The following is a 27,479-nucleotide window of genomic DNA, read 5'->3' on the forward strand; positions in this document are numbered from 1 at the left end:
GGACACTCTTCCTGGGCCACGCCCACAGCCGCCGGGAAGCGCAAAAGCGCAACTTGAAATATTTATTGCACTTAACGAGCGACAGGGACGGACTGCGTTTGGAGCTGGAAACCAGATTTCACTTTTTCGGTAGCCGATTAGAGGGAGGAGGAGGAGGAGGAGGAGGAGGAGGAGGAGGAGGAGGAGGAGGAGGAGGAGGAGGAGGGGTCAAAATGAGGACGGAAAAGCGAGCGTGTGGCATGTCGAATGTAACCATCAACTGCGACTGCGATTGTCTGCTCACGTGCTTATCTAAAACTCGCTTTTCCCATGCTCCCCTCCCCCGAAAACAACCACCTAAAGCCATCCCTTTTCTGGAATGGGAGATTTTCCGGGTTTTCCGGGGGAAGGTTGACGTCTAGTGCATTGTTACGTGCCAAAGTTTTAGTGGCTAAAATAATGGAGCAACGCCACTCGAAGTGCTCAATACTCATTCTCGTTTTGCGGTCGATTAAACAGTTCGATCTGCGAATGTTTTATCTATCTTAGCATATGTTTGACATGCCATCTGTATCTGTTCCTAAAACTTAAAACCTTTTGGCTTGAAGCGTGCTATGAAGTTCATAAAAATAGGATAAAAATGTGGTCTTTAGAATTGTCTAAGACTAAGAATTTATAAACTGAAAACTTTGTCGAGTGTATTTTTTGAATTTGTGTTGTATATATAGTGTGAAATATAGTAAAAGGTCAGGAAAAAGACAAAGATAAGGGAAAGTTTTGGTTATACCAACTTCTAAAAGTTTAAGAAAGTATTAAATTGTGTAAGTCTTTTAAGAAAGATCACTTGAATATTTACCTAATTTTAATAGTTTTTTAATTAATATGAACTTTATAAAATATTAAAAAACTTTAGCTTTAGTTATGATTTTATAATTTATAACATTCTCTTAAACTTGTTCAAAGTCTTTTCCTTATTTTTAATCAACTGAAACCATCTTTTCATACATTTTTCCCCAAGACCCCTGACTGAGGTCAGTCCCAAGTCTCTTGGCGTGCCATCACAACATCCAAGTACGAGGGCGTTCTGCTAAGTCTAGAAGTTCTTTTGTCCTTTAGTTTCTGTGTCTCGCAGACTCTGCTCAAAAAGGTAGTGCATTGTCTAGAGAGACAAGGACTCACCTATACTTGCCATGGCCATTCCCTTCCTGCCACCAAAATCACCTTTCCACAACCTCATTCGGGGCTGCGATAAACAATTCTCTCTTTTTTTTCCCCCTAGCACACACACAAGACCATAAAAGAAGGAAGATGGAATAAAAACAAGCAGTCAGAAAAATTTATGTTACATTTTCAATAATATAGAAATTGAACTTAATGTTTATATTTACTTTTTAGTTTTTAACAAGAAAAATAACCAACTTTTTGAAGCTAAAAAAAAATTACGTATACGTATACTGGTGTACTTCGTATTTGATCATAGCTCAGCCAAAAAAGCATTAATTTCAATTCGAAAAACTGTACTGAGTTAGTTAGGTTAAAATACATGCATACTTAGTTAAATTTAAAAAAAAATTAATTTTTTTGTAAATTTGTTGACATTTTTAAAGAGAAGATTTATAGGGCAGGAAAAATTGATTCTCTGTAAATTATCTCTTCTGATAGTTTTCCCTCAGTGCATGGACACAAGGGGAACCTGGCGTACTGCATTGTTATTTCGGCAGGCACCGCAAAAGTATGCAACGTTGTTTTTAATGCTTAGTTTTAGTGCGACACCAACAGCAGCAGCTACAAACTTCTCCTTTGCGGGCAAAGATACGAATGTGTAAGGACATAAGGACATAAGGATATAAGGACATGGGCACGGGTACTCACATCAACGTTAACACCTGGCAGCAGGAAGGTCTGCGCGGGCGGCATATCCCTGGGCACATAGCGATAGAACTCGTTGCCATCCTTGTACCATTTCACCGAATAGAGAGCCTCACCATCCAGATCGTAGAGACACTCCAACTGCGTCGCGGAGCCCTTAACCACGTATTGCGGAATGCGAATCTCGGTCAGTTTGAGGCCATCAACGCTGAAATCTGCAATGAAATTCAAGAGTAAACGCATTAAAGTTGTATTTAACCAACTAATTACTTATGGTTTAAATGCCATGACAGTATAACAGATGGAAAATTATTTATTCCTGTGATGTGTGCACAGGCTGTACATGGAAATAAAACCCAAGATATATTCGAAGGATATATAAATATATTAACTTAATCTTAATCATTATTATATCAAAAGCCTCTTAAACATATATGTTCTCCATTCTTTTTTGTTAATTTTCTTCATTAGCTTAATTTTTAAATAGCTCAATTAAGTTTGAATTCCCTCAGGCTCATACTTAATAAAATAAAAATATTTCGATAATCTTGATAGCAATTTTACCATACTGATAATATTTTTTTTGCAGGTGCTTTAAACCCTTAATTGATGTTGGGTTGAGCTCGCCCGGCGCCTGATTGATTTATGTAGCTGGAAATTTTTAATTAATTACCAAAGTTTATTTTCACTAGAGCCTGTGTCAACTCACGAACAAAATGAGCGATGGACTTGGCCCCACAAAAACCCTTTAATACAATATGTATATTCGATATAATTTATAAAAAACATTTCACCATCAACTCATTCACGTTTAATTTGCCAGAGTGCTGCTGTATTTCGGTATGAGTATATGTGTTTTATATTAAATTATATAGATTAATAAGTCAATGCGTTGACAGGAAATGATGTTTTGCTTTGGCAACATGATTGAGGGCCCATACATACATATGTATGAGGTGAGGCGGGACCCAATAACTTTGGTTCTTTTTTTGCCTGACTTGGCTGAGAGTCTTGTAACATTTTATGGCAAACTTGTTTATTGTCAATATTGACAACGATACCATCACATACATACACGATATAGTAGGGAGAATCTGGGGATATATATATATATATCTACGCCCACCTACTTTTTTGGCGTGTCCCACATTATTACATCGCCAGTGGCTGTCACTCCAAGGATGACTGCTCTCTTGCCTGTCCGCCTCCGCTCCGCAATCGTTGCACATTACAAGTGTAATAAAATGTGAAAGGATATTATTGTATACATAGGCAAGGAGGAGAAGCCTTATCATCTGTGTCCTTTGCCCTTATCCATCGATATGACTTGCAATTGTTGTCGCTTCAGTTGAGCTGACTTCGAGTCGAATGCATTGTCATGTTTGCCCGAAGACAGCACACTTTCGGCAAAGGGAAAGATGTTTAAGCAATGAGTTTTTCACTGATTTGCAATTAACTGATGGAATAGCCAATTGAATTGATTGAATTACAATTGGAATTTAAAGGTCAACTTATCAATCGATAAAATGGTTAGTTTAGGTAGATTACGCTTAAGAATTTAATGATTCAATTATGGCAAAGCTAACTTTACAAATTATTACAAAACTGATATGGATGCTTTGCTAATGATAGTAAATCCAAACATTTCAAGTAATTGAAAAAGAGTTCAACATTGCATTTACCTGACTTTAAATCTATATCAAACATATTTCCCTTTAGATTTTTATAACTTAAGAGCAAGAGAATTCATTTTAAACATACCTCAGTCTAAATGTATACTTCAGGCTTCATTCAGAATTACACAAACTTAAAATCAAACTGCTCTTGACTGAATAATTTTGGGTATTTGTAAAACCTTGAGCTTACGGCCACAATAAAGCTGACAAGTGGTAAATCAAGATTGCCAATAAACTTGGCCTGATATTCAGACATATCTTTGCACACTGCAAAATGTGAATATATCTACATATACGCTCTGGAGTTGTAGCCATGGAAATGCATTTTCTCGCCCCCCCGAAAACCATCTTACCACATATAAATACATGAGCAGGTGAGACTGTGAGCAGTACTTTAAGGAGCCACTTGCTGCCAAGGACCTTGCCACAATTTTGCAGGAAAAGTTGCGTCAAATGACAGTGTCCTACGAAGCAGGAAGGAAAGTCGGGGTGACGGTAGCAAACAGGGGAAACATTAATGAGACTGCATGGGTGAAGTTTTTCGGTAAGGACTCTACCCACAGAGCATCATGTCCTTGCTCTATGTGTGTGCGGCATGTGAACTCTACTTGGCCAACTCGCTGGCCAGCATCCAAAAAAAAAAAAAAAAACAAAAAACAAAAGAAAAATGCGCATAAGAAAAGGTAAAACAAATACAGGAGAAGGGAAAAACGGAAAAACAAATAGAGAAAACTTTCATTTTATTTGGTTTTCAAGCGAATTTAGGTTACATGCTCCCATTCTCTGTCTGCTGCGCTCATTAATTCTGCTTAAGAGTCGAACTGCAAATGGAACTGTGACGCAAAGCCAGAAGGATAGCAAAAAAATAAATTAAAGAGGTACAGTGATCACTTACATGAGTTAAGTAGATGTTAGTTAATACCTATTAATTAGGAGAGAGAGATTTGATGAAGATTTATTAGTTCATTATGGGAAAGTATGCAACTTGAAGTTTAATTAATACAATATCATTCTAAATTGTATTTAAAGTAGTAATTATCTTGGGTCTAACCTGAGCTATTTGAATATCTGTCAGAAGAGGTCCTTAAACCCAAGTTTTCCCATTTCGAGTGATCACTGTGACAGCTGGAAAAGCATCACTACAGCTGAAGCATCAATAGAGGCAGCAGCAGTTTCAACGAAACTTTCTCTTTTGGGTAATTTCGGTAACTTTGTCATTTGGGCGCCTTGACACACTCCCCAGCACACTAAATATATACACTACCGCCCGTGCAGGATGCCAAAAAGGACATACAATAGCTGTTCCTTGTATGTTCTTCGTTTTGTTGTGCCGGAGTTGGAAGTTTCGGGGTTTGAGTGGAATTAATATGCTCAGGCTGTGACCTTTGCCAAGTGAAAAATCAATTTCCCCCTCAGCCACACAACGAGAAAGAAAAGTGCATTTCGATTTTATAAAAACCTAATAGGTATGGAAAATGTTTAAAGGTTTTTTTAAATTTTACATACAGAAATAAAGGATTTATTATTATTGCACAAGATTAAAAACCCAACTCAATATAAATTTCTTTCCGTGCACTTGCCAGAAAAGTGAATTTCCTTTTTCCTTTCTGTATTGCTCTTCTTCTGTCAACTTTTTCTGTGGGCGACAAAAGTTTTCTTTCATACTTCATTGGGGTTAAGTGATTAAATTTGCAAAGGGCACACAAATACCAAGAAATATTCGGCGACGAACTAAGTGAAAAGGAGGATGCCCGTTAAGGGAAAATTGCGAATAGAATGAAGCAAAAAGAAACTTTTAGCACATATGACATGAAAATTTATGCGTAACTCAACCCTCTGTTCACGAAATGGCACACGTGCATAATTGCTAACAAGTCGAAACTTTCTGAGTCAAATGATGATTTTCAGGCAGTGCCTTTTATGGCTTCGAGAGGAAGAGAGATGAAGTCTGTAGTTGACTTTTAATATTAACATTTTACCACGTTCTTTGGTAGTTTAATGTCTCTGTGAAGAGAGAAAGAAGTTTGAAATGATTCTCTATTCAAATTAAAGACTTTTTAAATGAGTTTTTACTATTGAAGCGATACAAAGTTATAAAATATTTGTTAACTTCTATTATTAACCAAAAATGAACTGCAGGAAATGATCCTGTCCTAACCCACTGTACATGTTAATAGGCGACAAATCACATTCGATTCGCTTCCATTTCGCCTGAGGGGTTTTCTTTTGGAAAATGTCCTGGCTCATCTGTTGCTGCCGAGCCCCATGGCGGCTTGGTTGTTAAAGCTGTCATCGGTTTTTGGGGTGGTCCTTTTATGGTTTTGGGGATGGAGGAATGTGAATCCTTGTATCAGGTCACTACTACATCGCGACACTATTGCCGGACATCTTTAATCTTTGGCAAAAAGTTGGACTCGTTAGGAAGTTGGTTTGCTTCCTTGCTGTGTTCCTGCCTCACCCAGGAGGCTGGCCATTTCTGTTCTTGCCCCAAAGGATCCTCTATTTTTTTTTGTTTTTCTCTTTTTTTTTGAGTCCTCGGGGCTCGGTTCAGGCTTAATATCCGCTGCCAGCTCTACTGCTGTTGTTGTTGGTCGTCTTTGGTTTATTAGTAGTTCGTGCCGGGACACCAAGGATGCCCGGGATAGCAGGGCAGGATCTCGGCAGGCAGCAGATGAAAGGAGCCAGAAGCCGGAGCTGTTTGCCTATGTAAATGTCTGCACATGAGCCAGAGTCCAGACCATTCGCATCCCCATTCTCATCCTGCCAAAGGACAAACAATGGCCTGTGCGTGTCCATGGTCCTGCCATCGCTTATACTTGGCCACTGCCCGAGGTTGCAATATTTGCTTTCTCCACTCTCATCATTTGCATATAATGGCTCTGTAAAAGTTCATAAGGATGTGCGGCGGGATCCAAAGACTGCAATTCGATTTTGGAATTTAATAAAAACCGGTTTGCAGGCAATGCATTCTATGCTGACGTTAAAAAGAACCAGAGAAAAAGGCTTCACAATTGCAAAATCATTTCCTTATGCGATGTTTTCTTTTTTGTTATTAGTTGTATGGGAGGTTTTATTAGATACGTAAAGAGCAGAAGAAATGATTTAAAATTATAAAAATACATCATGACAGCTTAAGGAAAAATTAAAGATTCGTACAAATTTAATGTTTAATTTTAAAACCAAGTATTTCTTTTATTTGAATGATTGCTTTACCCCAAATTTGATCTAAGCCAAACTATAAAAGGAAAGGGTTAAGCTTCAGCAACCAACAATTTTTTGAGTAAAAATATTTTCTAAACCCCCTCAGATTCTTTGCCACTCTCCCCATCTCTCTCTCTCTCTCTAACTATAGCTCGCTATCTCTTTCAGGACCCAATGGGATGAAAAAATATTCGCGATTCTCGCTTGCCCTGACTTTAATGCGTCTGGGGGCCGAGCGGCCACATTCTGCCCCGGGGGCGTGGCAGGCAGCGCAACAATTACTTCAGTCCTCCCCGGGGCAACATCAAAAAATGGTGGGCGGAAAAGCAGAGGGGCAAAAATTGTATGGAAAATGAAAAGAAAACAAGGCAAAATGATGATTAGGATGAGCGTGGGACGGAGACGGGAACTGGGGAACTGGAACTGGACCCGGAACCCGGGATTGGGATTCCGCAGGGTCTCGGTTCAAATGGAGGTTAAGCTGGACCATGACTGTAACTACAGGCCAATGCCCATTCCTCGACCTATTCCCCAACCCCGTCGGCAGCATAAATATTAAATTGCTGAGACAATAAGATAAGAACACGGCCTGGACTTGATTAGGGCCAGGAAAATAAAAGAAAAGAAAAGGGGCGTGCCATGATTAGGGGGGGAAGCCCCTTTAAAATTTGTGTGTGTGCATTTTTCCTGGCTTCTGTTTGTGATTGAGGAGGACGGCATGGGAGCCATAATTAGTTTTGGGAGGAGCTAAGTTTAATTCCTTGGAGCTTGCATATTTTATTTACATTTCCTACAGTTAAATGTGTATGAAAAATTAGGTGTTTTCATAAAGAAATCTAAGGAAATTTATTTATATAAGAAAAATGTTATCCAGTTTTATCTATTTCTGCATTCACCGCATGAATAGTTTTCTTTATAAAGTAAGGATACTTTTTATAGCCAAGCCCTGAAGCAAACTAATCTTTTTCCTTATATCCTTAGCCCTTAGCTTTTTCTATTTGGATATCCATAGTTTTCCATCATCATTTTTATGCACATCCTCTACCATGAATTTCAATAAACCTTTAGCCAACACATGAGCCAACATATATCCTAGCCTTTGTCCATATTTATCGATAAACCATGATTTACGCTCATTATTTGCTCTACACACACACACACATGCGTAAGCAAAGGACTATTGGTGCTAAGCAATTTTCCCACACATCAATGCCAACAACAAACTGAATGAGTAGAAGCAACAAACAGAATCAACAAGGATAACAACAAATACATAGAAGTGAAACTGGTTGGGCCGTCGTTTGAGTAACGCCATTATATTCATTAGCTTATACACTGAAAAAATTATAAATAAACTGGTAAAATAATAAGAATAATTTAAGGTAAAGGAAGTAGTTGAAATTACTAGAAAAAGCTAAGTAATTTTATTTAGATTAAGCTTCTATCCTTTGAAAATATAGTAGAAGTAGTATGTAGTTTCATTTGAACTTAATAATTTTATATACAAGATATTACTAAATTACTTTCTAAGCTCTTTCCTTCACCTATTTTCTTTGAGTGCATTTAGCAAGCAAATTGTTGCTATTGTCATGCACTGCACATTTATCCTTCACTCTCCGTCTTCCGTCTTGGCTGTCGCTTCCTCTCTGCGATTATATTTTTACACATGTGTGTGTCTGTGTGTGAGTGCGCTGGCTTTTCCTTCCTTTGACTGTGTTTATTTTGGGTGCTTTTCCTAGCCGGCCACCTCCCTTCCCCCACCAAAAAATTGTTCCTTCTATCCGACTTTGCCTCTGTTTACTTTACTGTTTTTCCTCTTTTTTTCTGCCGTTGTTGTGTTGTATTTTCGCTGACTGGCGTCAGTAATTTGCTCCTTATTGAGATGTTTGTTTATTTACCGAGCAATTTGTATTCATTGTGCAGCTCAAAGGGGGGTGGCGGCTTGTATCCCTCAAGTTTACGATGTGCTTCTGTGTTGGCCTTGGTAAGTTATAGTTTCCGCAACTCATTTGGCCGCTTTGGTTGGCTGGAATTGATTTTTATGCCGCCATCAGCTGGCCTATCCTTTGGCCAATTTAATTGTGTATTTTGGTGGTTTTCCTCTGGATCAAGGGAGACCTTAGCCTGGGCAGGACCATTAGCCAGGCAAGTTAATTTATTTGCAATTAGTGGGATCTTTTTCTTTTTTTTTTTTGCGAGGACCAAAAGGATCAACAAATGGTGGAGTGCCTTTAATTATTTGTTATAGGGTTTTTTTTATAGGGGTTTACTAGGGAATATATAAATTGTGGGTTTTACTTAGTTATTAGAGAGTTTAAATTTAAATTTGGAGTGGATTTAAAGAAATTTTTACTAACTTGCATTAAAGAAATCTTAATACTTTCTTAAAGTAAGATGCAATGTTTATAAAATAACAACACCAATTTGTTTTATCTAAAGAGAAGCAGCATTCATATATATGTTAATTTCCCTACAAATGGTAGACTTTTCTAAATTTTTCTTTTTTTATATTCTTCTCCCATCTCGAGATAGTTCTGTATTTTATGCAGTTTTCGCTTACTTCTTTTAATTTATATACAAATGAGCTTTGAGCCTTGAGGTAAGCCGAAAGTTTTCACTTGAAATTGTTGAACAAAATTGCAGCGACTGTGTCATGTAATATGCAATTCACATAATACAACACCGCCCCCCAAAAACTTTTGCTGCACTTGAACTTTAGTCGGAATAAAAGGACCTTCTGCAGGACGAACAGGCGGAAAAGGGGTTTTGCAGAGTTGCACACGTCGCCTCTGGGCTAAAGCTGAAACATTTTGCTAATGGAGCTTAAAATTTATGTAAGCTATTGTCGGGCTCTAGCCGGGCATCCCCCTTGTAGCCCAGCCCCCCTTTTTCTGGCCCCAACGTCCATGTCATGCATGCATAAGTGCAGTGGAGCAGTGAAGCGGCTGCAGAGGGGGCCAGCAAAAACATATTGCATACTTTTGTGCATGCAAGCTGAAAATTAAAAGCGCTTACGTTAGCACACAAAAAAAGAAAACAGGGAAAGGAAAAGCCAGGGGAAATGCAAAGAAAAAGATTAAACGAGTGCGTAGCCAATGCCCAGCCCCGAAAATTTTACCTCTGGAAACCAAATGATGCTGTCTTCCCATTGCCATTTTCCATTGTTTTATTTTTCTTAATCAAAGAGTAAGCAAATGGCCAAGAATAAAAATTAAAATCGATTCCCCGCTATGGCATTTTAATTCGGGGCATCATAATAACAGATGCGGAATCAATTTAATGAAAATCACAGAGGTACCTCGACAATTTTACAAATATTCCTTAAACTTATTAAAGGAATATTACATTTTAAGATTAAAGCAAGTTCTAGTACTAGTAAAAATTCAAAAACTAGTTGCTGTGCCCATACAACACAGGTCTTTCCAGCTACTTAAAACCTTTGGTTAAATTGTTTAGTTTAAGTGTAAGAATTGTTTTAAAATTTTAAAGGAATATTTGAATTAACTGGGATCGAAAATATATAAGTAAGCTCAAATGAAATTTAACAGGAAGGAAATTATCTTCGAAAATCGAAATTTCTATGCCCTTCCAGAGAAAATTCAACATAAATAGCTTATGCAAAAATGCATTAATTTTTAATCGGAAAACTAAACGATGTTTATTTTTATTAGGGTAATAAATCTATATGATAAGAAAGTATAAAACATTCACATTCTTTGATTAGATATTTATTTATATTTTATATGACAGTTTTGACTGTAAATCAAATTTAAAAAAACTCATAACTAAGCCAAAAATGCATTAATATTAATTCGGAAACCTTTCCTAAGCTAGTTTTTATTAGGGCAATAAAACTGCATACTCAATTTAAAATGTTAAAAAATTCAAATTTTTTGATTGATTTTTTGACATTTTTAAATGTGAAAAAATTCTCAAAATTTTAAAAATATTAAATTTTTCCCGACCAGAACGATCCAGATTTAAACGCTAATCATGAATATATATAATTTATAGGGTTGAAAATGATTCATTCATTGAATTATAGACTTCTGATTGAAATTAGAATACCCTTCAGGGTTATAATAAGGTAATACTTTCTTTTATTTTATTTTTCTAAAGTTCAGTATATTTATACAGCATATTTAAGTTTTTTTATCTTTTCAAAGAAAAGAAAAAACACAGGCTTATAACTGCTTTTGACACTGGCTTTTTCCCCTACTCTATTTTGCTTTTCTTATGACTTTTGGCACGAACTGCAGCTGTTGATGCTAACGATGATGATAATGATGAAAATGCTGATGCTGATGACGATGACGATGACTATGGGCGACGATAATGTCGACGATTTGCCACATGAATACAAATACAACAAAAGGCGCCGTGGAGAGACACTGAGCTCATCCAATTTTTCTATAAGGGCAGGAATAATTTAGTGCTTTGTAGAATAAATGTTTCAGTTAAAATTTAGCAATTCGTTGCAGAAACAGGGAAGAGCAAAGGGAGTCAGGGCAGCAGCAGCAGCAGCAGCAGTCCGGAACCAGGGAAAATTGTTGAATTTTTCATTCCACTTTCCCCAGCAAACGGAAGGAGAAGGACTCACAGACACATGGGAGCTTTATCTCTCCCTTTTCGTCCTGGCTTCTTGCGGTAATTACTCTCCGGATCTGGTTTAAGCCATTTGTTTGACTTGAAATTTATCTGGATATTTGCCTGTAAGTTTGTTTCTCTCTGTCACTTTCCTCTTTCTTATCTCTTTTTCAGGATTCGGATACAAAAACTTGCACCCAATTTTAGTTTGAAATACAATTAAATGAGGAGAGAAAGATAGACGAAAAACAATTATTAATCTATTGGAAGCAAATAATCTGGCAGTTGGTAATCGATAAACACTGGAGCAGAAAATTAAGAACATAAAGTTTTAGGGTTGGTAAATGATACAGAAACTATCGAGTATTAATTTATGAAATAATTGGATTGGAAATATGTAAATTTAAGATGCAAAACTATTGTCAATTACTACTTTACTAGAACGTTAAAATACTTATTCCTTTCTATTGGGATTCTTTCAAATAACTATTAAAACTATTAAACTAATTTAATTCAATTTGAATCCATTTGACTTTTCCTTGCTTCACTTTTATTAATCTTGATAAAAACTTGTTTGCTTCCATTACAACCCCATTGGAATTCTATTAAAGGCATATAAACCCAATCAGAATTGTTGATTCAAGTTGATGCGATTAAGATTCCTGTTGCTCAGTGTAAGCGGAGGGCACTTTGTGGTAACCTCAAGGCCCCATTCCCCCCTCTCAGATAGCCATCAGCCCATCCTTGAGGAAGTGCGTCTTGTCGCTGGCTGCTTATTGAGGCTTAGATCCGATTTGCCAAAAGACAAGCCGCCCATGAAATTGTTTGTTTATTGAAAAATGATTGTAAGGGGAGACGCACAGGACACATACATATAAATCGAAATGGCTGGAAAGGGGGTTCCCAAGGAGGAGGATTTTGTGGAAAGGCCAAAGACAAGAAGCCGAAACCTAAACCAAAACAGAGAACAAAGGCAACAGTAGCAGGAGTCGAGGCAACAACAAAACCATTGCTACAGTGAGAGAAATATAATTGATAATAAAGGTATGTAAATATCCTTAAATTCTATTAAAATTCGATGATATTTAAAATTTAAATTCAAGTTTCTTGGTATTAATTTGTACTTTATAGATATAAAATTCATCACGCTGTTAATAAGAACGAAAATACTTACAGAGATTGATCTCCGTATTTATGTTTTCTTAGCATTTAGCGTTCTGTTAACTTGAGTTCTGTATGAATTAAATATTTTTGAATATTTATATTTTTGTATTATTAATAATTTCTCCAAGTGCACGAAGCTGGGTGGCTGGCAAGCGATGCGATTAAGCGATAACCCGACAGCGAACCTTAAGCCGCCAAATGGTCTGTGAATGCTGGAATGCTGCCCAATCTCCTTGGATCCCCATCACCGCGCCCCCCCTCAAAGCTCTCTGCTCCGCCTGTGGTTTTTTTTTTGGCCCTTGGCTTTTGTCGGCTTTTGGGAGCCCATTATCATTTTTGAAATCAATCTGTTTACAAGGCATAAAATTTTATGCATACAGATGTATATTTCACTCTCTTTCGCTTACTTTCTGATTGTATTCTGATTGCTTTGTCGCTGTTTGAAAAATCGTTTGTTGATTTTTCCATTTCGGTCTTAGCTTCTTTTTTTGTGGTTTCTTTTTTCCCACTTTATCTGCCGCACTATAAATTTGTTGTATTTTTTCCAGCTGATGAGTGCTTTATGTGTGTGCGTGTGCGAGTATCTGTGTGTGCTTTTGATTCGAGTGTTTGTGCCACAAAAGGCGGCGACTCTTTTCTGTTTGTATTTGTGTGCATTGATTGAGTGCATTGAGTTGTTGAAGTTTGTTGCCAACAGTTTGGCAAACTCCCCTCGCTTCTCCGCCCCCTATAAACAACAGTTGGCCAAAAAGTTTTCTGCCTTTTTGCGGTTTTGTGATATGGCCAACAAACAAAAGCTGGGGGAAAAATAGAGGAAACCAGAAATCGAGAAGAGTGAGAAAAAAATGTTGACAACAGATTGCACTGGGCCATGTTTAAATGCCTCAAAAGAGTGCTAAAAGAAAGGCTGGGAAAGTGATGGAAAATCCGGGGAAACTGAAATGGAAAAGAGAACTTTTTGCCTGTTGAACATCTGTGCGGAAAACTTTAAGGGGTCGCTGGAGAAGTTATAACTAATAATTAATTTCAGCTACTTTATAGGGTATTTATAAAAGTAAACTAATATATAATATCATATATATAATGATATATATAATCTTTTAATAAACAACCTAGAGAAATGATTAATATTTCCTCCAAACATTTTATACATTTTATAGTAGTTTAACAATATTTTAATTCAAAATCCTTTTACCACCTCTCTCTCTGTTTAAAATTCTCTTCAAATAATAAAAACTAAATAAAAGAAAAGGCTCTTCAACATTTGAAAACGTTTCCGGAAGTGGCACTCCCATTTTTTTTTTTTTACTATGCTTTCATCCAGGTGAAGTGTTCAAAATGGTTCAATTGAAATGGTTTCCCAGTTAATTGAAGTTTTGCGTAAAATTGTGATAGAGAAAAGAAAGAGGCAGGAAGGGGAGGTGAACACCCACTGTGATGAGCGCACACACACACCCACTGCCATAAAACACAAAGGTCACACCCCAAGGCTCACCCACCCATTTCCACAATTTGCATCAAAAGTTGAAAAGTCGTGGAAAAGAAATCCCCCAAAGGGCGGAGACAGTGTCGGACATTAGGCTAAGAGTCTACGATTACCGCAACCCAACACGGCACACCTGACCTCTGCCCCGTCTCCTTGGAATGACACTTGCTCACCTTTTGACTAATTGTATTAGATAAATTGTGAAACCTTAATCATGTAGACGCCTCCACCATTACTTGGCTTTCATCTACACTCCTCCCCCCTGATTCCTGTCATCAAGAAAGTGCAATGGGGATATATATATAGGTAAGGAGATATATATATCGGGCAAAGACAAGGAGGGAGCTCTGAGTAAATGACATTGCTCCCTTGAGGTGTTTTGGCTGAAAATTTGCCGTGTGCATTGGAAATTATATGTCTTCGGGGCTCATCAGTCCATTTCAAGGGTGGAGTTCCCCTCTTTTTTTTTCTGGATAATATACTCTCATTTGCTTCTTGGCGGTGGGTGTATACTTTTACAGAACAGTGCAGGGTATTTTATTTCAGTTAGAAGTAAAAAATTCAGTGAAGGAGTCTTTTCCGACCCCATATTCTTGATCAGCATCAACAGGCGGATCTATCTAGCCATATACGGCAAAAATTAAATTTTTTTAATATTTTGAAAATTTTATAAGGGGTTACAACATTAAAATTTATGAAAAAAATTGATAAAAGTTTTAATTTTTCTAAATTTTATATTGAGTATGCGGATTTATTAAACTAAGAAACACAAGCATAGGAAAGCTTTCAGAATTAAAATTAATGATTTTTTGGGTTAGTTATGAAATTTTTAAACTTGGATTTGTCCAAAATACTTTCATATAAAAATTATGATGAATAACGTTTCAAAGAATAGTAATATTTTAAGCTAAGTTGTGATTGATTTTCGATTCAACCCCTTACATTATATTTAAATTGAGTATGTAAATTTATTATCCCAATAAAAACTAATATAAAAGAGTTTTTTGAATGCAAATTAATGAATTTTTGACTTAACCATAATGGATTTTCTCTGCAAGTGTATAAAAATTATGGTTTCCGGAAGTTAGCTTCCTTTTATATTATTATAATTAAATTATCAAATACGAATACGTTTCAAATGAAATATAAATTAAATGTTTCAATTGTATTTCTAGAAAATGTTAACCTCTTTTGTATTATCCATTCACTTGAATAAATAACATAGCCTTCATTATTTCTTAAGATTTATAGTCTTTTGTTTTAAGAGGTATCAATAAATTCATTATTGGTTTTAATGGCTGGCGGCAATTTCTCTTTCCTTAAAGCTTGTCTTGGTTTTATATTGCATTTGCCTTGCCTTTTGTCTTGGACCCCATTTTCAGTGTTTTCTTTATATTTTTTTGTGCGGCACCTGTCCTTGTCTCTGGCACACCCCATCTCATTTTCCGCCTTGTCTGTGGGCTTTATTTAATTTCAAGTTTCGTTTCACTGCTTTTCCTCTCTTCTTGCTCCCCATGTCGCTGGGGTTCTGTTCCTGGGTTTGTCTTTTCCTGTTTTATATTTAACTTCTCGGTTTACCTTTTTTCTTATTTAATTAATTTCACTGTCTGCTTCTGTGAGTGTTTCTGTGTTTCTGTATGTGTGTTTTGGACATGGTCAGAAGCCCTTTTGGCCTATGGCCTGAGAGCTCTTTGCTGCGGGTCAAAAGCGAAATGTATTTAAGCTTCCATCATTTCTCACTGTCCCAACTTTGAAATCTCCCTTTTGTTGGTCCCCCACCTCTGACAGTCCAGAAAAGTTTTTATTTTTCATAGTTTGCAATTATGTTTCTCCCACATGCGATAACATTTTAATTATGAAATAATATTGTCGTAAAATTACATGCAAATTTGTGATTCCCAACCCGCATTTATCATTTATCGTTAATCGCCATGCGTTTCGGGTGTTGGGGATACAATTTAATCTAATATTATTGCAAAAAGACACATAAATTATGGAGATTTTTAATGAGCAGCAGGAGAAGGATAATAGAGAGTATGGGGCGAGAGGGGCTCAACCTTTTCATTGCCAATTAGAGAGTGTCTCAAGGCTTCCGGCTGTCGCAGCTGTGTGGCATTCAACATCCGCCCGCCATTTTGGGGCCACAATTAAAACATAAAAGTCACTCATACGTCATGTAAGCCCAACTGAATTTCCTAGCCCAAGCGATGTGCGTGTGTGCGGGTGTGCCTGTGTGTGTGTGTGGGTTTGTTTTGTGAGCATTTATGGCATTTTGTGCACAGCATGAGCCACGCTGATATGCCACACACTCCCTATGCCACAGTCCCCTTCTCCCGTGGTTGTGGTCGCACGCAGCACAAAAATCGTAGCCTATTTTTGTGGGCGGCTTTCACCGTGGAAAAATCGCGTGAAATGCTGAAAACGCCCGAAAAACGCAACAAATGTCGAATGCAAATAACAAAAGGTGGAGGTGGAAAATTACACAAAATGTATGTAATTTATGTGTATTTGTCTGCAACAAATATTCATTTAACGTTTCTATTTTTGGTGCATTAAATTTACCAGAAATTCGAGCGGTAATAGCTAACAACAATAGCTAAAAATAAATGTTTACTTTGTTTACTTTGCGTAAGTATTTTTAATATTCAGTCATTTAATTAACCATTGAAATATTTATGCATTTAATTGTTCGCCAAAGGCAAAAGCATTGTTTAGAATTTGAAAATGTGTGGCATTTTAATTATATGGGTGAAGGATATATGGATGTTCATGAAAAGGGTACAAGTTTTTATTTCAAGTACTATTTAGTAATTAGATATTTATTAACATTTTTTTGTTACATAAATTCCATTGCCCTTGGGCTATTTTTATTTGATTATGAATGTTGTTTTGTTTGCTTAAAATAATTAATTTATTAGATTTTAAAGAAATATTTTTATTTTGAATGATTCTATATTTTTCTAGGCAATTTCCAGTTGTATTATTTTAGTCTCTTTTTTTATACCTTGCATCATTTTGAGCACCTGAAATATTTATTATTTATTTTTCTATTCTTCCCACACTCTGTCAGAATGTAAGCCATTTCAATTATCCATTTGGGTTTTGCGGGTTTTTAATGCATAATTTACGCAGTTCTCCCATGGTACCTGTCCCACATTACGATATTTTATTTATATGCCAACATTTTTTCGCCCACTTTTTTGTTTGTTTATTTGTAATAGCAGCACACGCATACAGCCCCTCCTCGGAGTTTTTCCAACCCCACCGCCCCTCTCAGTCCTTGTTTGCTTTACAACGAAATATAATTTGCGCATTTCACCTCCCACATATATATATTTTTTTCTTTCCTTCCTGGCTTTCTTTTCCTTTATTTTTTGTTGTTGTATATTTTGTGCTGGGGGGGGGGGAACGACAACTTCTTTCACTTCCGCTATGCGACGACACTTTTCCTTCGTGAGGGGTTAAGGGGGTTAAAGGGGGGTGTGTGTTTTACTATGTAAATGTGTGAAATTGCTACGCGCCGTATGAAAATTCCCACACGAGGCGCCACACGAGACTTGGCTGCCAGTCGTCTCAGTTCGCTCTGTTTGCCTTTTGTTATTATTATTTCCCTTTTGCCTTCAACCTTTTCACCTCCCTGAAAGCTAAGAACTTGGCTACACTTGGAAAACTTGGCTAAAAGCAGTCCTTAAGTGGGACCCAACTATGATTTAAAATTGTTTAAATTATGTATTCTATTTTAAAGAGAAAGATATGAGTTTAAGGAAGCCAATAAAGTCTTGGTGGAAATTTATTTACTTTTATTAGCTTATCTTTTATTTAATTATTATTTCCAGTGCCTTTGTTTTTAGCCTTGTTTTATATCCTTATATTTACTCCTTTGTTTCGCTACTATCTCGCTTCTTTACTTTATGATTATTATTGTTGGCGAAGCTTTCGCACAGAAGTAAATATGAACGTCTCGCCTCGGGCTAAATATGTTGTAACTATAAAAATACTCGTTGTTGTCTCATTGCTTGTTTATTTCTTTTTTTTTTTTGTGTGAATTATTACTAAGGTAAACTTTCTGCAGTCAGTGTGCCAAACGGAGTAAACATTGAAATGCGTTTAAGTCCGACTGCGCTTTGGCTCGGGGCTTCCTTCTTAACTGGTTCCCTTTTTTCCTGGCAGTTCCTGAAGCTTACTTTACTATCTCCTTTTTTTTGTTTTTGTAACCCCTTATTTAGTGACTTCTTCAAAGGGGAACCCTGCTCCTTTTTTACTCTGATCCTGTTGGCAATGGCAAAAGTCTAAGCGGTTTACCGGAGAAGGAACTAGCTGCCGAGGATTCAAATGAAAGCTGACAGCGACTCGCGACGAGTCAAAGTTCAACAGTCTATCTTGGGGTGGAGGAGTATATACTAGTGGCAGTATGACACATTTGCTTGCTCTTACATTACAGCAAAGTAAACAAAGGATATGGAGAGGGAGCTACAAAACAGACACTGCACAATCCCTCAGGAAAGTCTCACATAGACTGCGACTGCCACGCCCACTTGATATCCTTAAAAACAGTGCCTCAAATACTCGTCCTTTTATAACAATTCACTCAATGTGTGTGTGTGTGTGTGTGTGTTTGGAGCTCATCAAGTGTCTGAGGAGAGTGAAGTGAATGTGCAAAAGAAAAGCGAACTGGGAGCTCTAAAACGCTGCAGGGCGGCATGAAAATGTTCAAGTGTGTAAAATGTTGAAATTGCATAATATTTTTTCACCCACCCACACTTACACACACACACATACACTCGTAAAAACAAACGAAAGGATAGACAAGGATCTCACTGCCTTATTGTCGCCAGACGCTTATCGGGTTAAGAAAAGTAATCCTATTGTGGATAAAGTTTTCTAGCAAATGAACTATAGGGATACCCTTGAAAGAAGGAAGATTTTAAAAAGATGGAGATTTTTGTTTATAATTAATAAATCTTCCCTGGAAGTAACGACTCTATGACTGTATTAATTCATTGAATTTAAATATGACTTTTCATTAAAGAAGAAAAAAGAAGGAATAAAAAAAGCACTGATAAAGCTTCCTTTTCTAACAGCTTAGAAAATTCTTTAGAAATTTAACCAACCTTTATTAACTGATCTTTTTTTTAATATAACCTTAAACACTATTATATATTACTTATATTAGTTATTATTATTTTAATTAACCCTATACACCCCGGGTGGCACAATACACAATGGGTGGCAGAGAAGAAAGGAAAACAAGTACCGCTGCGAGCTGTGCGACATAATCAGAAGACAGCGACACCGCCAAAGGCAAACAAAAAAAGGGGTTCGGGAAAAACCGGGAGTCACTGGGAAAACCAGCTGGAAAACGGACTTGAGGAGAGCTGAAGAGCGAAATTGCAGTAAAAAAGGCAACTCAAGTGCGCAGCCCTTAAATGAGGAAAGTTTAATGCTTTCATAAGCACAACAAATCCTAAAACAAACCCCTCTACAGCCGCCTCTCATCCCCAGCCCCATAGGAAAACCCCCATTTCCACCTCCCTCCCTCCCACTCCCCTCAGTATCCTTTCATTTCTTCCATTTTTTTTCTCCTAGAAACCGACCAAGTGAAAAATAGACGAACGCTGCGTGGAGCCTTTTTCCTGGCATATCTTGGCGTTTTATGAGCCTGCCTGCTCTATCCTTTTCCCTTCAATTCCTTCTCCTCGTCCTCGCGGCACTTGTGCTGCGGCTGCTGCAGGTATAAAAATCAAGAGTTTGTTGTCTTTGGCTGCGGGGCAATAATTTTTCCAGCCATTTTTGCATTTCTTGCCTCCATCTTCATTTCGCTGCCACCCATCCCCCGCCCCCCCCATACATTTTGCAATGAAAGTGCACAAGTTTTGCGCTTAATGGGTCATTTGTCTTTTTTTATAGGGTTTACGGATGGGTATTTTGGTGGTGGCGGAAAATTAGGAGGTGGCTTGGGTTGATTTTCCAAGGTCCTCATCGAGAGTATATCGGTCTTTACATGTAAGCGAATTGTGCAGTGTTGTATTTAGAGATTGTTTTTGGGATTACAATTAATCATAATATTACAAAACAACAAGAAAAGAAACTAATTAGGGACAAATCGGAAGTCCATCATAACTAATCTTTAAATATTCGGATTCTTTGTATAGATATTTATAGGTATTTTTATATGACAATTTTATTGACAAAATCAAAATTTAAAAATCTCATAACTAAGCAAAAAATGTATTCATTTCAATTTGGAAAACTTTTCTTTGTTAGTTTTTAATAGGTAAATAAATCTGCACTCAATTAAAAATTTAATTTTTTACCAATTTTTTTAAAATTTTAAAGATAAAGCCCCTTATAATATTTTAAAATTTTAAAAAATTAAATTTTTTTCAATTAAAGCTATATTGACTCGGCTGTTGATGATGATCAAGAATTTATATGATTTATAGGGTCGGAAAGGCTTCTGACTAAAACTATAATACCTTAGAAAGGGTAAAAATATGAATAGTTATGATATTAATAAGTTCTAAAGTTCTTTAAAAAGCATCCAAAAACCTTCAGTATTTAGTTGAACCAGCTTTAAATATTTAAATAAAATAAGAGATGTTTCCATTATATAATTAACTCTGATACAAATTAAAAACCAAATCCAAAGTATTTTAATTTCTGAAACAAGCAAATATTCAGTTAGCCCATAGTTTTAAAATGTCAAAATGATCAACAGCTCTCCGATTTAAAAAATATCTTTTGCCATCCTAGAGAATTGACATTTCGAGTGATTTTTGATCCTTTTTTCCAAACTGCCATCGTTGCTCTTTATTTAGTTTTATTTTTGGATGCAAAGCAGAGAGAGTAAAATGCACACCGAAGCATTTTAAGCCAAATCAATTAGATGCCAGAACTGTACCGCCTAGCCGCAAACAATTTGGCCAGGCTTAATGACCAGCCAATGGACGGTGAGAGGGAACGAGGAGAGGGGAAGCGGAGTCTGAGGGGTTTTGGCCACAATTAAACGCACGCAAATTGTGGAGCGCACACACACATAAAACAAAGCAAAAAAAAAAAAAATGCTGAGCAGAAATTATGGTCTCGAGTAAAAATTAAAAGCGAGCTTAACGAGCTCCTGCAGCCGTGTCCTTCTGGCTCCTGCCAAGCTGAAAAATTGATGCAGCTGACAGGCAGACGAAGAAGCAGCAGCAGCAGCAGCAGCGGCAGGAAACGAAGACGCCATTAAAATGCAGGAAGGAGCTGGAAAGGCCGGAGGAAAAGTCTCGGAATGGAGAAGACCAAAGTGGATATTAAAAGTACACGCAGCAAAGAGCAAACGAAATAATCATAATTTCTGCTAATAAATTTTATATATTGCCAGCTTCCCTTATCCTCGATTTGGCCCCTAACTCACTGTTCCACTGACCACCATTACGGGTACATATATACATATATAGATATATATATATATATATATATATCCTGATTCTGCTGACTCGACTGGAATGCCGCTTATGTGGCCATAAAACTTGAAGAGTTTTTCCTCCTCAACATGTGTGTGTGTTGGTTGTGGAGAAAAAATGCTAACTGACGAGTAAAAATAAAATTTTTACATTTTCCTTTGCACAAAATTAACTGCCACCAAAGAAAAGCTAGACTGGGAAAGAGCGAAAAAACTACCATAATGAGTATTGCAGACAGGAAACAAAAAAATAATACAGTTTTAAAAATATATATTTAAAGCAAATTTAAGAAGGAAAAACCAACTTAAACAATGAACATATTTATGCTAAAAGGTGAAATGGTAAATAAAAAGATAAGATTTTAATCAATTAGATATGTTTTAGTTAATACAATTGAATCGGGAGATATTATCCTATCACTCAGGTATATTTTATTCTATACAATTCTGGCTAAAAATAAAGACAAATCTTATTTTGCAAATAAATCCTGTTTTCCCTTATAAAAATCCATAAAATATTGCTTTAGAATCAGAGTTTGAATATTTTTTAGCAAATAAACTATGGGATACCCTTGAAATAGATGTAATTTATAAGATATATAAATTATAAAAATAATACAGTCTAATTGAAACTCACTTTCAAGGTTAAAGAAAAAAGAAATGATTAGGAACAGTTGAAGCTCCCTATGCTATGAGATAAAAAATACATAATGTAAGAATAAAACCTCATCAAATAATACCTCACAATCATTGTAATATTAATTATACATTGCCTTGGTTAATGCCCTTTAAAATTTTTGACTTTACCATCTCAATGGTAAATGGTTAATGGTTAATGTACTGGCTATCCATTACCTACTCCAAACTCATTCCATCATCTGTGTTGATTTTTGAGCGTGCTCTGTGCCTGTTTTGGTGCACGCCGAAATGCAAAATGTTACGTTTCATAAATTCCGTTGCCTTAATTACAAAAATTTGACTTTGCCTGGCTGGCTGCTGCTGTTGCACAGACCTCTCCCCCGAAAACCTCCCATCATTAAGGTGGGGGGGAATCCCACCCACCCACGCACACTCACACACACAGAGAGAGAGAGAGGGAACCCCCTTGGCACTTGGCTGGGCATTCACTCTAACGGCATGTAATTAGTGTGGCTCTATTAAAAGGCACCGCCTGTGCAGCTGGAGGATACTGGAGGCACTGGAGCTTCGTTTTTGCTACGTTTCATGGAAATTAGTGTTTTAATGTATGCTAAATGCGACCATTATCCTGTCATGTCCTCCGCCAGCAACTCTCAACTTAACCGAACTCGACAACAATTGCCCCGGCAGATCCAATGGCATTAAGTCTGTGTCTGTGAGGAACAGGGATTTGGATCCTAGATTTGCAGTCCCAGAAATGGGCCTCTCCACTTATCCACTTGGTGTAGGATAGAACAGCATTAAACCCCAGCTCAGTGATTATAAATAATTTTCAATTAGCAGGTACTTCTCGCTGTCTTCATCTCGAAAGCAATTGCAGCTTGGCAATTGACTTAACCGCCCTCCCGGGGAGTGGGTGTGGCATTGGCTAATTAACCCGACCATTGTCATTGGCCGATTGTCAATTGATTAGGTCGCCTAAGTCAAGAAACAACGCGACTTGCGGCCAGATACCACAAATTGAAATTCTAAACAGCGGCATCGATGTTGGTCGGATATTAAGTTAGAGGGATATATAGTGTAAATATTTAGTATGTAATGTCTAGGAGTTTAAACCATATATATAATCGGGTTAGGTAATGAAGAAGCTGTAATTTAAATACTAAAAATGTGTTAATCAGATTTAACAAGACTTTTCTTATAACTTCAAAACATTAAGCTAAAGTTTTTATACTTTAATCATTCTTATATTATTTCAGGAACTAATTTAACACATAAATATAGATGCTTTGAAAATATTTACAGAAGTAGTTTGCACATAAAGCTGAAATAGCTGAAATAGAAATTAACAAATGTTTACCAAAAATATTCCTATTTTGACTCATTTTAAGAAGTAAATTTATATTAAAGAATTTAAAGAGTTATCAATATCGTATATTATTTAAATTTTATTGATTTCTAGTTATGCAGCATAAAGTAATATAATAATAATAATCACAAGAATTCCAATTAAATAATTCCACACATATTAATTTACTCATTGTCCCCCAAATGTTATTGTAATTCATTTCCTGCTAAAATATATATAAATGTTTACTTTATATAAATATGATACTCAATTGTCCTTTGTACATATTTCCTTTTATTTTTTTTTATAGAATAATCTGTTGAAAATCACAATGGAATTTTTCCCCCTGTTAGAATGCCAATGCACATTGAAAATTCAGTGAGTTCAGAATTATCTCACAGTCTGATGCTCTATGAAAATGACACAAAGGAATTTCCCAGCAAACATTTCGCCTCGTTTTTTCGCCCAATATATGACAAGTTGCGAACGAGCAACAAGCTGCAACAATTGGTGGAAGAATCCAGAGTGGAGCCAAGTCCACAAGGGGATACCGAAGCGGAGTGGCCGTTTCCATGGGTAAGGATGCGCTGTCTGGGGCTTGGAGAAGATGCCCAGCTACCGATAAGCCAGAAAAAAATCAACAGGAAAAGCAGGAAAATCGTGCAGCAGTACGACGAGTATAGCGCTAAATGAAATATTTATGGAAATAGCCAAAGGAGGAAAAGGAATCCAAGGAGTCGAGCAAAGGAAGCGGAGTACGTATGTGTCCAAAATCCAAATCGAGATATCCACTGCAATGTGCAGCTCTTCTCTATTTATGGGGGGAAAATATCACCATGCCACACAGATGCTGCTGCTACAACAAAATACGGAAAAACAATTTTATTTATGAGCCAAAAGTGCCAAACAAAATTATGGACACTTGGCAGAGAGCTTCTGAGACGAGGCAATTGGCCAATTCCTGTCAATATTTAAATGCCAGCGGGATTCGCGGGCGGCATGTATGAAATGCAGAGAAAATAAATGTTAAAAATTAAAGAGATAAGAAGGTATTATCATTTATATTTCTAATGAATATGTTGTAGATTTTTTAATTAATAATATTGAACGGAAGATGTCACTGAGGCCTAGAACTTGTTTTAGTATCAAACTAGTGAAGATACTTCTTTAGTTTTTAGTTAATTTAAATGGTTGCTCTTTGTATGTTCTTATGCTACATTTATATACATTTTTTTGAGTGTAGATATATTTTAAATGTATCTTTTTTTCGAGTGCACTAACAATGCAACTGCGACCCTGACTCTGCCACTGATTTAGACTCCTTCAACGATTCTCCGCACTTCTTCGCCGTTCATGCTTCGTTTCACTGCCTCGCTGTCTGCTGCAGATAAGATACCGCACACTCACAGATACTCTGCACACTCACAGATACACACACACTCTGCTCTGCGTTCTCTAAGTAGCAAAAAACTTTAGCTCGGATCATTGCCAGCTACTTCATTCATTAAGGGGAGAAATATATATACTTTTTGCGCTGTCTTTTGTCAGTTGAAGAATATCGAGAAGGGAATATTGGTATCTCTTTTTTTTGTGTTTTGTAAAATCAATTTTAATTGATTTATGGCTTAAAGTGTTTTTTTTTTCGACTTGGGTCAGAGTCAAGTGCTTGGAACCGCAACGGAGACTGCAACTGTGGTTCGGTTCCTTGATTGACAGGCTTCTCTGGTGGGGTCTCGTGGTCACTTCCCCTTCCGGGGGAACCCCCTTTTGCGTACAACCCTGACAGCTGGCTTCTACCGGAGATTAGTGACGCATAAAGTCGCCTCTTAATTGCATTCGAATATTATGGGTGTTGATACTTGACCCAGGAATAGAGTGGGTAAGGAAGATATGGAAAATGCAGTAGATATCGCTCAAGTGCTCATCACTTTCCATCGATCTCTTCAAGTTCAAAAGTGTAAAGTGTTCATTATGATAGAGATTCTGGTACTTAAAATGATAATCAATCAAATGATTTGAAAGAAAGCAGATTTATTTAAAAATACATGTATTTAAATAAGTAAATTTATATGTATTTTTTTTATTTATGCAAATTATCACGAGCATTTCCCTAATTACAACGTTTCAGAATTTATTCCCAACCTTCCTGTGACATAACTACACGTCCGTCGATAAAGAAAATCTTGAGAAATAACAATTTAATCCTTAACGAAATGCCAAGAAAAGAAAATCCATGAAATTCCTTGTACTTAGTTAGGAAAAATCTACCAGACTGGCCTTCATTTTCCACCTCCTTCTGGGATTAGTCCTTTCCTCTATAACTTGCCATTGTCGAAGCTGAATGAAAGGCAGTCGCAAAAACAAAAGATATAACATAGAGACTGGGAAGACAGTCGTCGTCCGACATTTCGTCGCATGTTAACTTTGTTGACAACACAAATTAACACTCATAAAAGTTTTTCTCAGCCTGTGCGAAAAACCAACATAAACAACAAGGAACAACGAGAGTTTATGTGAATACTTTTTTTTGTTTCTGGAAAAGAAAAGAAAAGCGTACAAAATAAAAATGAGAAAAGACGAGGAAAAGGCGTTGCAGCTCTTGCACTTTCCAACATTGCAATTTCGTCTAATTGACGCATTTCGTGGCCTGACAGCCATCCACAAGATACTCGCACACATACTGTCACGCAACTTGATTTGGGAAATGTCGGAAAAACTACAGGGAAAAGGGTGCCTGGGTAAAATGAAGGAAGCGTGAAGAGGGGTGGTTAGCGGTCATGCTGGCAACTGTAATTGAAAATGTCTTACGCTTGTCGAACCGCAAGACAGAATACGCATACACATACAGCAGCAGCGGAACGGATAAACACAGATACAAAATACACACACACAAGCACACAAAGCAGCTAAACACACACACACAGATACTCAGCCAAATACAGCTGCACGTACTTGTCTTGTATCCTCAGCCATTTGGGGCATTTGTCGTGAGCCAAAGCTCGAAAAAAGGTAACTGAAAAGCGCGAGAGGATTCAAGGATCGAATAAGGATACCCTAATCAAAGGGCAAAATTATATATTATATTATTTTGAAATACTTATAGGTAGTACTTGTGCTCAACTATTTTTTGTAGTTTTTTATTTCATTAAGAAATTAAATATTCAGCTTTAAAGTCATACCTATGTTTGAAAACAGTCTATGTTACTTTCCATCAATCAATCAAATAGTTCTTAAAAATAGTATAGTACCTAAAGATACTCAGCACTTACCGAAACCCATTTCGAGAGTAACAAATAATCACCCAAAAACTGACAACTAGCCCAACGAGGGAAAACTAAAATCGCTGGGAAAAGCGAATATGAGCGTAAAGCTTCTGAAATGACAGGTCAGAGGCGTAAGGAGGTAACTAGGTGAAAAAAAAGGGGGTACGGCCACATGCCACTCGCAGGACTGCGAGGACTTGTTTATCTGGCAAATGCACAGAGGTTACCAAAAACCGTAACCGAGAAGAACAGGAACAAGAAACAAAAAAAATTGGGTAACCTCTTGATGACCCAAACACGGACTCTCCGTCGCATTGTAATTGCCCCATGGTATGAGAGACAATCCCCAGGACACAGACTTGGAATCAGAAGCGGATGGGATACCCAGGAGCAGCTTTGGCAACTTCATTTGCAACGCTTCCTAAGACCCAACCCCTCATCCCCAGTCACGTCATTCTGCGATGTCTGCAACAGTTTCTCCTCTTTGCTGCTGGCATTTTTCTTTTTTTTTTCTTCTGTATCCAGCTTTCTAGTTTGGGGGATGCAGCTGCCTTCAGAGATGAGGTCAACTAGTTGACACTTTTTGCGCCTTCGCCTTGTGGCGTGTTTTGTGGCAATTTCCTGAATTAGAAGACTCACCAGAGTCAGAGGAGAATCGGGTCGCATCTTGACAGACTTGAGACCGTGCAAATATGCGGAACAGTCAGACCGAGACACCAAATTGATTTCTATCTTAACAAAGTTGAAAAGGAGAAAAAAGATAAATGTAGAAGAAGAAAAGCGCCAAGATATAAATTAAAGGGGCGTCGAATGCGAGAAATAC

General features: G+C 37.1%; 1 protein-coding gene across 4 annotated transcripts in view; it reads right to left on the bottom strand.

Moving 5' to 3' along the window:
* beat-IIIc (beaten path IIIc) overlaps window positions 1–27,479 on the bottom strand; it is a 121,941-nt gene that overhangs the window by 10,062 nt on the left and 84,400 nt on the right. For all 4 annotated transcript variants that reach the window (XM_086835127.1, XM_086835125.1, XM_086835126.1 and 1 more), the window contains exon 3: window positions 1,852–2,063. In XM_086835127.1, coding sequence (XP_086691253.1) covers window positions 1,852–2,063 — 212 coding nt within the window. The remainder of the gene's footprint in view (window positions 1–1,851; window positions 2,064–27,479) is intronic.

Source organism: Drosophila serrata, unplaced genomic scaffold (assembly GCF_035046125.1).
Source record: "Drosophila serrata isolate PLE 108 unplaced genomic scaffold, ASM3504612v1 contig_275, whole genome shotgun sequence".
Lineage (NCBI taxonomy): Eukaryota > Metazoa > Arthropoda > Insecta > Diptera > Drosophilidae > Drosophila > Drosophila serrata.